This window comes from Aegilops tauschii, chromosome 6, assembly GCF_002575655.3.
Source record: "Aegilops tauschii subsp. strangulata cultivar AL8/78 chromosome 6, Aet v6.0, whole genome shotgun sequence".
In the NCBI taxonomy this organism is placed as follows: domain Eukaryota; kingdom Viridiplantae; phylum Streptophyta; class Magnoliopsida; order Poales; family Poaceae; genus Aegilops; species Aegilops tauschii.
This window is the reverse complement of record NC_053040.3, coordinates 389,320,672-389,334,077: the sequence shown is the minus strand read 5'-3', so window position 1 is coordinate 389,334,077 and position 13,406 is coordinate 389,320,672. Positions and strand designations below refer to the sequence as shown.

The following is a 13,406-nucleotide window of genomic DNA, read 5'->3' as shown; positions in this document are numbered from 1 at the left end:
TATCACACATGGTTGTGGAAAGAAAACTCTGTGCAATTAATGTATACAGTTTTATAGATGGGCGCGTGCGGTGAACTAAACCATCACATATATTTTGGCTAAATGAACCGTGTGTGCTACACAACACACGGTTATATTGAAACAATTATACGTGATGACGTGAACCATCTCACAAAAACTTTTGAACGTACCATGTGCAATTTACAATAGACCGTGTGAGATATATTTATCATCACAAAAAGTTACATCTAAGAAGTCGTGTGTGATGATGTTCACACGATTTCAATAGTAGAAAGTTTTTCAGGCTGCACATTGACCTCTACCCGTAGCATGAAATATTCAAAACATACATAAAGACAGTAAATAATAAAGGAACATATGTTCATAGGTTCTTAATTAACAAAATATTAAAACGTTATTTACATAGGTAAAATGTGATAGAACTACATAGTGCTAGGCATCGCCTTCTGCTTCAACGCTAGCTAAGAACGCGCGTGCGACATCCATGCGGTCAACTGCCACGTCCACTGCTTCGATTTACTACACCATGGGGGCTTCGGGGTAGCGACAATGTCGACTACTGCAATGAAATGGTGTGCAATGGGGAATGGTCGGGCCCAACAATTGCGCAGGCCTCATATTCTACACAGTTAATGTCACGAGGGGGGCGTCAGCCAACTCTGCCAACTCATCCAGGCAGGCATCATACCGGCCCCGGAGTTCCTCAACTCCATCATCCAGAGATGGAGGGTCGTCGACCTCCAACTCAAACCCGAAGAGTCATGGCTCAGGAACAGTCCCTAGGGCAATGGGGGTGGGCGGCACGTGCTCTGGCACGACGGGGCCGGGCGCAGGCTGTAGGGTGATGAGGGCAGGCTCTAGCACGACGGTGCTGGATGACGCAGGCTCCGGCGCAAGGTAGGTGGGCGCTGGGACGATTGCCATTACAAGTGGGAGTAGCACATGCGCATGTTGATCAACCTCACCGGTTTGCTGGGGTATATATGGTACTTCTCATCGGGAATGGGTGTCTCATAGCCGAACAAGCACCTTGGGAATGGCTCTACCGCAACTGGTTGATAAAAAATGTGCGTGCACACATTGTCCCATCGTGTTTCCTGCACGTCATCACTGTCGTACCCAGGGGGTGTGCCAGGTGTGCCATGGCACACTCAGATTTTTGAAAAACATTTTTCATCATGTAAAAATTAGCTTATTTTTAAGGCCTATGCAAGCGAATTGAAATAGACTTCAATTTTTTTAAAGTATGCACACCCTCCATTTTATTTCTAGATCCGCCACCGCACGTCATGTTGGTGTGTTTCTACCGGTGGCTTCAATGCACGCCTTCCCACCACACGCGCGTCTCCGACGGCCACACGTCAACCCCAAGAGGTGCCGATAAAGCGCCGGCAAGCCCGTTCCAGCACAGCTAGCTCCAATTCTCTTCGTTCAGCTATATAAATACCCCCAATATCATGGTGACTCACACATCACACGTACCTAAGGTCGCCACCGCTCCACATAGGTCTCTCCGCTTAGCTCGTCTTCTCCCTCGATTACAGATTGCACAAATGCACCTTCGCCCAATGGCCCCTTCGACAGAGGCCATGTCCTGCTTGAAAGAGGCACCGCGGGGCGACACAGCGTCGACCGCGTGGTCCAAAGGCAGGAGGAGCATTCGGTGGCTGGAGCCCAGCAGGCCAGCATTGGAGGCATGTCGGCCGCTACAAGAAGTCTTTGAAATTCAGCAGCCCCCGACGGCGGTTGATCCCGCACGTACAATACTTCATAGCCCGACATGAAGCGAACGACCATGCCCCCGCGCGTACCCAGTCGGGCGAACGAAATATGCCGTCTTCGCCGCGAGCGGAACAACCAGGCACATGGCAAACGATAAGACAGTTGGGGTCCGCGTGTGTAACAGGTGAGAGTAACCATAATCATCATATTTTTCTATTATTATTATGGGAAACGTTTTACTGCCGGGACGCCGGCCGAAGCGTTGCGCCCGACGCACGTGGGCCTCGCGATCGCTCGATCCTGCGATGGGAGCACCCCTAAAAACCAACGGGGCCACTCTTTTTCCAATAGTTTTTTTTCCTCATCTCCTTTCCCACGAACACGGACGCCATGTGCACCTGCACCACCAGGCACCATGAACCAGTCCCCGCCCACGCCACCAGCATACACGTCTCCGGCCGCGACCCGCGACACCCTCCGCCATGCGTGTGCCCCCTCGCCCCCAATCGCAGCTCCCATTCGTCTCATGCTGGAAGCATCTCATGTTTCTGACGGTTGAAGCTTTTTCCACCAAGGTTGAAGCTGTTTTCCGCAACGTTTGCAGCATCTGCGTGATGGATCACGCCGGTTCCAACGTTCGTCGTCGAGGTAGCAGCTCCCCGTCGCTGCACCGCTCGTAGCACACGGTCACCAGGGTGGTAGCAAAAAAGCGCACCGGTGGTAGCAAATCCTAGGCGCCTTGGTCATCCATGTCACCGCTCGTCGCACCACCGCACGCCGGTTGCACCACCGCACACCAGTTGCAGCAAATTCGGTCGCTGGTAGCTTTCTCCAACCCGTCGTCGCCAGTCACACTTCGTCGTCTTCCTGGTTGTAGCAAAAACGACCACTAGTTGTAGCTCTTCTCGTGCCGTTTTGTAGCAAAAATTATGGATAAAAGCTTCAACCGCGAAAAATACCTTTGAGCGGCACGGGAAAAAGCTTCCACCGATGTGTGAAAAAGCTTCAACCGATCTGTGAAAAGCTTCAACCTTGAAAAAAAGCTTCAATGCCCATGGAAAAAAAGCTTCAACCCGGCATGGCCCTTGACGGCATGACGGTGCTGCATCACCACCGAGCTACAGCCATCGCTACACGGAGCTGCAACCAGAGGATGCAGCTGCTGCATGTGCGGAGCCGGAGGCGAGGAGATGCAGATGGCAACGGCAGGCGAGGGTGCCGGCCGACGATGAGGATGCCGCGGTGTAGCTTCAAGCTCCGTTTTTCTCGCGTAGGTATGGTGAGGTGTCGGCGGAGCTCGAGGCCGTTGCAATTTTTATCCCGGAGAGGAGGGGAGGGTGGGTGTGTGGAACGACTGCAAGGAGGACGAAGCGGGGTCGCTGTATCGGGCGGCAAGGGCTCGACCGGCCCAATTGCTGGGCCGGCGCGCCGGCGCCCATCAGCCCCCTATTATTATCGCATCAATCTCATTCCATCGGCAACAACTTGTTCGTACGCAAGCGTCAAACAGATGAGCAGACACACAGGGCGAGCGCAAATGGGCCGGCCCATTAAGAAGTTATAGTAGCGACCGAAATAGTGAACGAAACATTGTAGCGGACCGACTATTGTCGCAGCCCGTTTCACTATACTGAAGCAGTTTTGATTGGGCTTTTACTTTCAAAACTATCAACAAATTTCAAAAAAGTGAATAATTTTTCAAAAACCTGGACCAAAATTTTGAAATTTCAAACAATTTTTTACAACTGCGAGCAACATTTCTACTTTGTGAACATTTAGAAAATTGTGCCAATGTTCGAATCTCACCCAATTTTTCTAAAACGTGGAATAAAATAAAATACAGAATACTTTATTTTTTAAAACATTTACTAAAAATTTGTCTAAATTTTCTGGAAAATGTAAAACAATAATTTAATTCCATTTTTCGACATAGTGAATAATTTAAAAATTCTGGACATTTTTAAAATTATATGAACGAAATAGTAACAAAAAAAGAAGAGAAAACAAAAATAAACCATTGAAAATGGAAAAAACAGTGGAAAAAATAGCTAGCAGAGAAAGAAAAGAAAACAAAAACTAATACCAGCAATAGAAAGCAACAACGAAGAAAATATCACATGAAACCCATAAGTCAGCGAGTCAACTAGCTCCTCTGCTGGCGTAGCCTCGAAAATTTATCAGCCGTGGGCAATAAATAAAATCTACCTATTTAAGCAGGATCCCCTTTCAATAAAAAAACCCGATGCTGGAGTAGCCGCGAAGATTTATCAGTCGTGAGCAATAAATAAAATCTACCTATTTAAGCAGCATTCCTTTCAATCAAAAATAACCGCGGTTGACGTAGCCTCGAAGATTTATCAGCCGTGGGTAGTAAATAAAATCTACCTAATTAAACAGCATCCCGTTTCAATCAAAAAATAAAAACGTAGTCGTCAAATCCTTCGCCTACCTATTTAAGCAGCCACCCCTTCGTGCTTAATTTTCGCACCAACCCAACCAGCCCCCTCCATCTCTCACCTCCACACAGTCCCCATGCGATTCGAGCCGCCGATCTGAGATGTGGCTCCCGAGCGTCCCCTCCTCCAACCACCAGCAGCAGCCCATGCGAGCCTGAGGCAGGCCCTCCCGCGGCCCGTTTCGCCTCCAACCACTTGGATCCTCCTCCCAAGCTTCCTTGGCTCCCCACCGGCAGCGCTCGCCCTTCCGGCCACGGGGAAGACCTCCTCCACAGCCCTGCCACTTCTTCCTCCTTCTCGTCTCTCTCTCTCTCACCGCGACCTCCTTTGTCCCTATCCCTAGGAGATCAACCGCAGCCATCCTCGCAGGAGAGGCCATGGCGCCGCGCCATCAACAGCTGGCTTTGCCGCCGTCGGCCAGATCTGTGCGAGATCCAGTGTCGCGCGGTCCCGCCTAGATGCCTCGCCAAAGGCTGCTTCCTGGCGCCGATCCAAAGATCGCCGACGAGGTCCCGTGCAGAGGCCGACACGACGAACACCTGGGCAGCCTTGAGCGCACGCGCAACCCCGTGTTGACCCGATCATGGGCCGCGCCACCGACAGCCGGCATGCCCGTCAAGCCAGCCGAATATCGAGCCACCACCAAGCTCGACTAAAGCCCACTAGGTGAGCCTCAGCTCCTTGCCCTGCCTCATGGGCTTGGCCCAAGAGCACTCGGTAGATAGGCCCCGGCCTATGCGCTGTTTAGTTGTCCAGCACCCATCCGTTTAGGCCCAGTTTGCTGCAGTTTCGGCCCGTTTATAATCTGAACTATTAATAATTATAGGATAGCATTGCTCATTTCTTTTACAGGAAAACAACGAAATTTGCATCGCATATATATATAACAAAATAACCATAACTTGGATCACAAAACTTTACATATGGTTTTAGACCAGAAAATGTGATGAATCTGATTATGCTAGTACGTGTAGTATGTAGTATATATACTACTTTTTGGGTAGTATATATCATATTTTGAGCATACTCCTTTTTACGTACAAATATGAAAGTATTTCACAAATATAACAAAAACTATGGGCTCATATGCAATTTTTCATCTAATTTTATTTGAAATATCTTAGATATAGTACATAAACATATTTAGAATTATAAATTAGTATATATAGTACCACATGGTAATATATGAAACATGTGGGGTAACTAACCCTAGGTGGTAGGATATATATTTATTTGGATTTATATATTTGGCCAAGCCCAAATATTCTAACAGTTTATAGAAGTTATGATGTTAAATTATCTATGTGTAAGCATTAATTTCGCCAACTGATTTCATTGTGTTTGTTACTATAACTAGTAAATGCGTACTTCCAATACACATTGAAATTATGGAGAAAATTTAATTGCATGTTGATATTAAATAAGTTACCAATTACATGTTAGTTACATAGTGTGGACATTGATATTTAGTATGACATTAATTGCACACTAAACATGTTGAGGGCTCACTATTGAAGCAATATAGGTCGTTGGATTGATAAGGTTTGATCGCCAAGATTTGTTTGATCTGCCCTTTTCGGTTTTTTATATTGATATTGATACTACCCTCACGCTTGCATGCCACCTGTCTCCTCGTTGAGACCACGACCATGGTAGTTTTCTTTTGTATAAATTGTTGCATTGAACATTGTACAACCACCATAAGGACAACTTAGGCCTAGTGACAGGAGGTGAGGCGGAAGGAATCCAAGCCAATAACCGTGTCAACAAGGTAGGAAAAGGTAAAACTAGCTAGATTAAATTAGTTGATTCTTTAGATCATCTGTATGAAGTTTTTGGTTTTTGCAGTTGTGTTGTTCAAATATATTACTAATCCGTGAATATCGATGAAGAAGTTATTTCAAATATCGACTCATCCTTTGTTGTTTCCTCCGCAATTTAAGACCCTCTTTGTTTCAAATAATTATCATTTTACAATTCTAATCTAGAATAATTCGTTATACTTATACAAATAGAAGTTTTAAAAATAAGTTGCACAACGATTCTAGAGAAAAATCCCCATTTATGATTTTAATATACAATATTTTTCATTATATGGCTCGTGGATTCGTATATTCTCTAGTGTAATCAAATACATCTCATCACCAATTTTTATGGTCTTCAATCATTGCCATCATGCCTTAGTTCTACTCCCATCTTTTTTATGAAATCTTGTGAATCATGGAAACCATGCATATAGTCGTTCGTGGCCACTTTGAGTTGGTATGAGACTTTTTAGATTGCAGGTATGAAACAGTATAGAGTTAAATTTTGCTAGATTTTCTTAGATCACATATCTGTTATAAAATGTTGTTGGATATTTTATTCTTAGATCTCTCAATTCATTATATGGCTCGTGGATTCGTATATTCTCTAGTGTAATCAAATACATCTCATCACCAATTTTTATGGTCTTCAATCATTGCCATCATGCCTTAGTTCTACTCCCATCTTTTTTATGAAATCTTGTGAATCATGGAAACCATGCATATAGTCGTTCGTGGCCACTTTGAGTTGGTATGAGACTTTTTAGATTGCAGGTATGAAACAGTATAGAGTTAAATTTTGCTAGATTTTCTTAGATCACATATCTGTTATAAAATGTTGTTGGATATTTTATTCTTAGATCTCTCAACCTGGTTAGATAGTGTATCTGTCGGGTGGTTGGTGCGACATATGCCAAGGGATGGCTTATCATTGTGGGAGCCAATAAAACATCGCCGGTGCCCGGAAACGGGATGAGGCGAAGACATGCACGCCGGCGAATCTTACCCAGGTTCGGGGCTCTCCGAGGAGATAACACCCCTAGTCCTGCTCTGCGGGGTCTCCGCATGATCACTAGATCGATAAGGGGTAGCTACAATCGCTCCTAGAGCTATTGAGATCAAGGGAGAAGAAGAACAAGGCTAGCTCTTGCTTCTCTCTATCTATGGTGTGTGTGCTATGCGTGGGTGTTAACCTAGAAGCCAACTATGCTCAGAGGCCAACCCAGAAGCGAACCCTTTGCATGGGTGCTCCGGGGGGTTTATATAGGCCTACCCCCCGGGGGTACAATGGTAATCCGACTGGGATCTGGTCCCAGCCGTCAGTGTCTACGCTCGCCGGCTTCTTCGCCGGCTGCTGGGTCCCGCCGGCTGCCGGCTACTTGGTCGACAGGCCGGTCCCACCGCCTAGGGTCTTGTCGGCGGCTGCTTACTGTAGCCGCGCCTCTGATGATGAGGGCTTTGTCGAGGTGAGCGTGGCTACAGTGGGCCGCCTCGGGGGCTATCACTGTAGCCTCACCTCGTCTTGTCTCCTTAATGGGGCTCCTGCTTCGAGGAAGGGAGTGGCCGGCTTCTGGAGGCCGGCTATGCTCCTGGCCGACTAGGAAAGGCCGGGCCGCCTTCACGCCTCTCTCTGGCTGAAGGGGCCCGCAACCCTTGGGCCGTACAGGAGTGGGTCGTGGATGACGTCGAGGCTAGCGTGGCTACAGTGCCGAGCCGCACGGGAGACGTCCCTCCCGTACGGCCTCCTGTAGCCATGCCCGCATCGGGCTTCGGGGGTCGTGGGCCGCACTGTGGCCACACCCCGTCACGTCGCCGTTATGTAGGAGTGGTTGTGGTCTTGGCCGGCTTCTAGAAGTCGGCATCCTTCTTGGTCGGCTTCTTGGAGTCGGTGAGGCTGGGTCGCCTTCCGGAAGTCGGCTTTAGTGGTAGCCGGCCGGGGAAGGCGGCCCAAATGCTTGGAGTGCTTGAAGGCCCAAAGGCCTGATAAATTTTCTGAAGAGCCAGGGGTAGTCGGTTAGGCTACCCGTGGCCATTTACTCCGACAGTAGTCCCCGAAGCTGATTGGGCTTCGAGGTGGAGTGGAGTTCGAGAAGCTCGATCAGCTTCCTATCGTGACAAGCCGGCAGCTGGGAGCCGGCCTTGGTCAGGCGTGCCGCCTTAGTCGAATTCTTCTGGAGTCGGGGGGCGGGAACCCGCAGGTACGTGCACCGGGCCGCGGGCCGGCCTCGGGCCGTTGGCGTGCCACGTGGCCGGAAAGCCTGCCAGCCCACGCGCGCGACGGGACGTCGCCGCAGGGAGGGCGCCCGCCACGTCCGCGCCCCGGCCCCGGCGCGGATCTTTTGTATCCCGAAACCGCCCGCACGTTCCGTGTGGCAGTTTCGGCTCGCACTTATGCGTAATAAACGCGAGACGTGGGGGGAGTGGGCACAGTTAATCCCACGTCTCCCCCCACGTCCGGCCTCTTCGGCCGCGTGAGGCTATAAGTAGGGGGAGGTGGAGGGCGGCAGGCCCTCGCACGCTCCTCCTACTTCCACCGTCTTCTTGCCTTGCTCGTTCTCGCGACAACGCCTCGCCGCCGCGCTCTTCCTCCGCACGCTCCTCCGCCGCCGTGCTAGCTTCCGCTATGCCTCCTCACGTAGAGCAGCTTGGCGGGGATTGGGATGGCTCCATCGTTCATAACGACCACATCGACTTCCTCCGCGACACCCGACGTCTGCCCAGCGGGGACAAAGTGGAGGTCCGCCTTGCGCCGGAGAAGGAAGTCAGGCCGGCGCCGCGGGAGGGCGAGCGGGTGGTCTTCCGCTCGCACTTCCTGCGCGGCTTCGGCCTGCCAGTGAGCGCCTTCTTCCGCTCCTGGCTGGAATTCTATCAGCTCCAGCCGCACCACCTCACCCCCAACGCGGTGGTGCTGCTATCGGCCTTCGTCACCCTGTGCGAGGGCTATCTTGGCGTCCTCCCCACCCTCGAGCTCTGGGGGGAGTTCTTCCACTCGAAGCTGGGCACGCGCGTGCGGGGCGTGCCGGCTCAGACCGACGCCTTCATCGCGTCGCGGAGATCAGGCGCCGACAACCCCTTCCCCGTCATCACGCTGATCCAATCGGTGAAGAAGTGGCAGAAGTCATACTTCTACGTGCGGAGTATCGCTCCCCGGGGCGACTACCTCAACCTGCCGGCCTACGTAGCCGGCCCACCGGCGGGCAGGCTGCCCGAGTGGTCCTTCCGGGCCGTGACGCTGTCACAGGGAGGAAACGCCGCCATCGCCCGCCTGCGGGTGATGGTCCAGTCGGAGGGCCTGACGGGGCCCGACCTCCTGGCCGCGTTCGTCACGCGCCGGGTCCTTCCGCTCCAGAGCCGGCCTCATCTGATCTGTCAGATGAGCGGCCAGCTCGATCCGAGCCGGATGTGCACCATGGAGATGCCGCAGCCCGACGCCGCCGACATGGTGAATTACCTCGCCAACTGCCAGCTTTCCGAAGACTGGCAATTCGGCAAGGAGCCATACAGCCGCGCCAATCCTCCGCCTACGGTACGCTCCCCTCGTCTCTTTTTCTCTCTCTCCCTCAGCTTTGTCGCCGAGTTCCTCTGGGCCGACATTAACTCAGTCGGCTTGCTCTTTTGACAGAGTCCTCTGCTCCGGCCGGCCGGCGGGGCAGACGTGGAGCGCCGCTTCGTCCCCGACCGGACCGAACACGACCAGGAGGACCCCGACCTGGGGGCGGTCCATATGGAGGATGCCGCCGAGCCGGCCGGCGGCCAAGCCGGCGGCGAAGCAGGCGGCTCCGGGTTCACCACTACCTTCGACGACTGGCCGGACGAGGACGAAGCCGAAGCCGTCCCGCATCGCCAGCCGGCGTCCGGACGTGGCGCGGGCTCCTCCGGCGCGCAGCCTGCTCGGGGTAGAGGCCAGAAACGTCGCGCCACCCAGGGCATGTTCGGTAGCCGGACGAAGAAGCCCAGGGGTGGGGCGGCAGCCACCAGGCGGGAAGAGGCGGCCGCGAAGGCGGCTCGCTTCCGCAAAGTGGTGAAGCAGCCGCAGACTGTGTCAGCGTAAGTTCTCTCTTTCTACGTACTGTCCTTCTTCCTTTCCTTTGGTGGTTCTTGAATCCTCGTCTTCTTTTTCAATGGTCAGAGCTCCGCTATCACTTGAGCGGGCGGCCGCCGGCTCCGTCGTCGAGTCGCCAGGGGGCTCTGGGAGCACCACCCGCCGCGTAGATCCCCGCGCCGCCCTCCTGGAGGCGACGGAAAGGAACGCGCGGGAGGCGCGGGAGGAGCAGGAAGCGCGGGAGGCGGAGGCACGGAGGGCAGCCGCCGCCCAGGCAGCTCGGGAGGAGGAGGCGGCGAAGGCGCTCGCCGAGGCCGCAGCCAAGGCCCAGGCAGAGGCCGAGGCCGAAGCGGCGGCAGGGGAGGCTTTGATGGTCACCCCCCTGCGCACCATGGCGCCCGGGGACGTGGATCCCTCGCCAGGGGGAGCCAGCGGTTCCCAGCCGGGGCTGGGAGGAAGCGGCGACGACGTCGTCATCTTGAGGGAGGCGCCGGGGCCGACTCCTCCGACTAGGGCGACCCAAGGCCGCCAGCCTGAGCCTGCGCCCGCACAGTCGGCGGAGGGCGAGCCGGCCGCGGGGGCTGAGGTGGCGGTCCGGGTTCCGCCAAGCCGGCGTGCAGGGAAGGCCGCGTCTGAACCGCAGAAAGCTGCGTCGGAGCCACAGCCGGCCGTGGGCTCCAGCTCGTCGGCCCGAGACGCGGAGGCGGCCAGCGCTACCTCGGGGTGGACGCCGGTCGGAGGGACAGCCGTGGTGAACGTCGCTGCACAAGACGTCCGGACCCGGCTGCAAAGCCAAGCCGCGGCGCTGAGGCAGTTCACCGACGAATTCCTCGCCACGCGGGCAGCCATCCGGGTTAGTATTCTCATCTTGTTCTTTCTTGGTCTTGACTTCTCTTCTTGATCTTGATTTCTCTCGTGGGGGCGCGTCAGCGCACCCATTGGATGTAGTCCCCGAGTTCCGAGTCGGCTGCTGAGCAGGCGGCTTGGAACTTCTTGGAGATTTTGTCTTTGCTGCTTTTGTTCTCACTTCGGTCTTCTGTCCGTCTTGCAGGACTACCACAACCTCCGAGCGGCCGCCTTCAACTCCCAGGCTCGGGAGCTGACTCAGAAGACCGCCGATCTCACTGAAAGCCGAGGTATGTGACTTGATCTTTATCCCATGTGGGGGCGCGTCAGCGCACCCACTGGGTGTAGTCCCCGAGATTCGGGCCGACTGCTGAGCAGTCGGCTCGGATCTTCCTTGATGATTTCTCATTGTTCTTCTTCTTCTTCTATCTCTGCAGCGGCCAACGCCAGTCTGAGGGCACAGCTGGGGGAGTCCCAGACTGCTCTTCGTGCCAAGGACGCAGAGCTCGCCGCCTTGGTGCAGGAGCGCGACCGCCTGGTCAAGAAGCTGGCCGACCAGGAGGAAGGCCACAAGGCTGCGCTGAAGGCTGCGCAGGATCGCGAAGCCACCCTCCAGGCCGAGTTCAAGACGGAGGCGGCCGGCTGGGCAGAGGCCAGGCAGACTCTGGTCTCCGGCTATGGCCAGATTGAGGACCTGGTTGACGGTAAGTCGTCTACCCCTTCATCCTTTCTTGCCATCTGCCACTTCGGCTTGTTTTTCTGATTTTGGTGCTTTTCTTTCCTTTTCTTCTTCGCGCAGAGTACTTCCCCGGCTATTCCACTGCCGCCAACCAGGCCATCGAAGCCCGTCGCCAGGCGAAGAGGCAAGCCGGCTTCGAGATCTCGCCAACCGCCGGCCGCTCGCTGGAGGAACAGCTCCTGGCGATCCAGGCTCGCATCCAGCCGGCTCACAGGCTGCTCCGCCGGCTTCAGCGCGCGGGATCGCAGGTCTTGGCCGCCCTCTGGCCCGGCCAAGTGGTCCCTCGCACCCCCAGTCGGACCGCCGACTGGCTGGAGGTGGCAGTCGGCCGCTTCGAGGCTTGGAAGGCGTCAGCGGCTCGCTCCGGCGCCAGACGGGCGCTGGAGTTCGTCAAGGCCTGGTATCCCGGCCTGAACCTGGACCAGCTGTCGACCTGGCGGCAGCAAGCCGACACGGAGCTGGAGCCGGCGCGGCCGGCCATCATTCGGCGGGCTTCAGCGATCACCGACTACACCGACACCAACGTCTTCGCCCCCGAGGTGGACGACAATGGAGTCGCCCAGCCGGAAGATTGGTTCGGGCTGGACCCGGCGTACGGCAAGGACTCGGCGGAGGAGATCAACTCTAGCAACGAGGGCGAAGAGGAGGAGGAGGAAGGTGAAGACGCCGAGCCGGCTGGTGGAGTAGCCGGCCAGCCTGACCGCGCCTCCAGCACTACGTCGCGTGCGAGTGCGTCTCCTGCCGCGGGAGGTGGTCAAGCCGGAACCAGCTAGGCGGCCACTCCTTCAGCCGGCGAGCTGCCTTCACCGACTAGCTCGGCCTCCAAGTCGCGCCTTAGTCTTCTTTCTTTTGTTTTCCTGTCTTGTTACTTTTGAACAATGTTTGGTTAAGTCTGCACAATTCCACCCACTGGGTGTATTCAAACTTAAGTCTGTTGCCGGCCTGTGGGCGGCTTATATGTATATAAGTTATGCAATCGGTCTTTCCTTGCACTTTCGCTTTTTGTCCTTCTGCTTTTTTCCTTTGCCGCCCTCCCTTGGTTGCCGCCTCCCCAGTCAAACAGTTGCTCTGCAATCTGTAGCCGGGGGGTGCCTAGCCGATTGGGGAGGGGGAAGTACTTTTAGCTTTGCCGGACTTAAGCTAAGTTTTCTAGGAAGCCGGCCAGCCGGCTGCTTTGACAGCCGGCAGGCATATATGGAGGCCGTCTCTTTGCTATATAGGTTAGTTGTTCCTTAGCCGTTTTTCGTGTGGGCGTCCTTTCTGTCTTTCCTCTTGCTAGTCGGACAGTCAGTTCTTTGAGCTGCGACTTTCAACAAGGGAGGACTCGGGAGCCGGCGCACTACTTTGCTGACTTTAGGAAGGACTTTCGATATAGCTCAAGGCGGTCAGTCCCCGGGCCGACTAGTCGGACCCGGTGCCGGACAAGAATTCAAAATGTAATAACACATTCATGGACATGATACTCGTCATTCATAGATAAATAAAAGGCAGTCCCCGAGTACTGTTCGGGGGGCCTGTTGGTTTGTACTTAATACAAAAAGGGGTAGCGTGATACATACTGCTTTTCAGCTGTAAAATCGTCTTAGGAGGTTTGCGTTCCATGGTCGCTCCGACTCCTTGCCGGAGTCGTCTCTCTTGCGTGCTCTTGGCTTTTGCGCGTCGATCAAGTAGTAGGAGTCGTTGCCGAGTGCCTTGCTGACGACGAAGGGGCATTCCCAAGGGGCCGAGAGCTTGTGCTGGCCGGCTGTTCGCTGGATCAGCCGGAGCACAAGGTC

At 54.1% G+C, this 13,406-nt stretch overlaps 1 protein-coding gene across 1 annotated transcript; it reads left to right on the top strand.

Moving 5' to 3' along the window:
• The first annotated feature begins 2,821 nt into the window (after nt 1-2,821).
• LOC141026106 (uncharacterized) lies at nt 2,822-12,623 on the top strand. The gene is made up of 3 exons (XM_073502073.1): nt 2,822-3,017; nt 11,330-11,596; nt 11,692-12,623. Exons 1-3 carry the CDS (start codon nt 2,822-2,824, stop codon nt 12,402-12,404), a joined length of 1,176 nt encoding a protein of 391 aa, XP_073358174.1. The 3' UTR covers nt 12,405-12,623.
• Nucleotides 12,624-13,406: the final 783 nt, after the last annotated feature.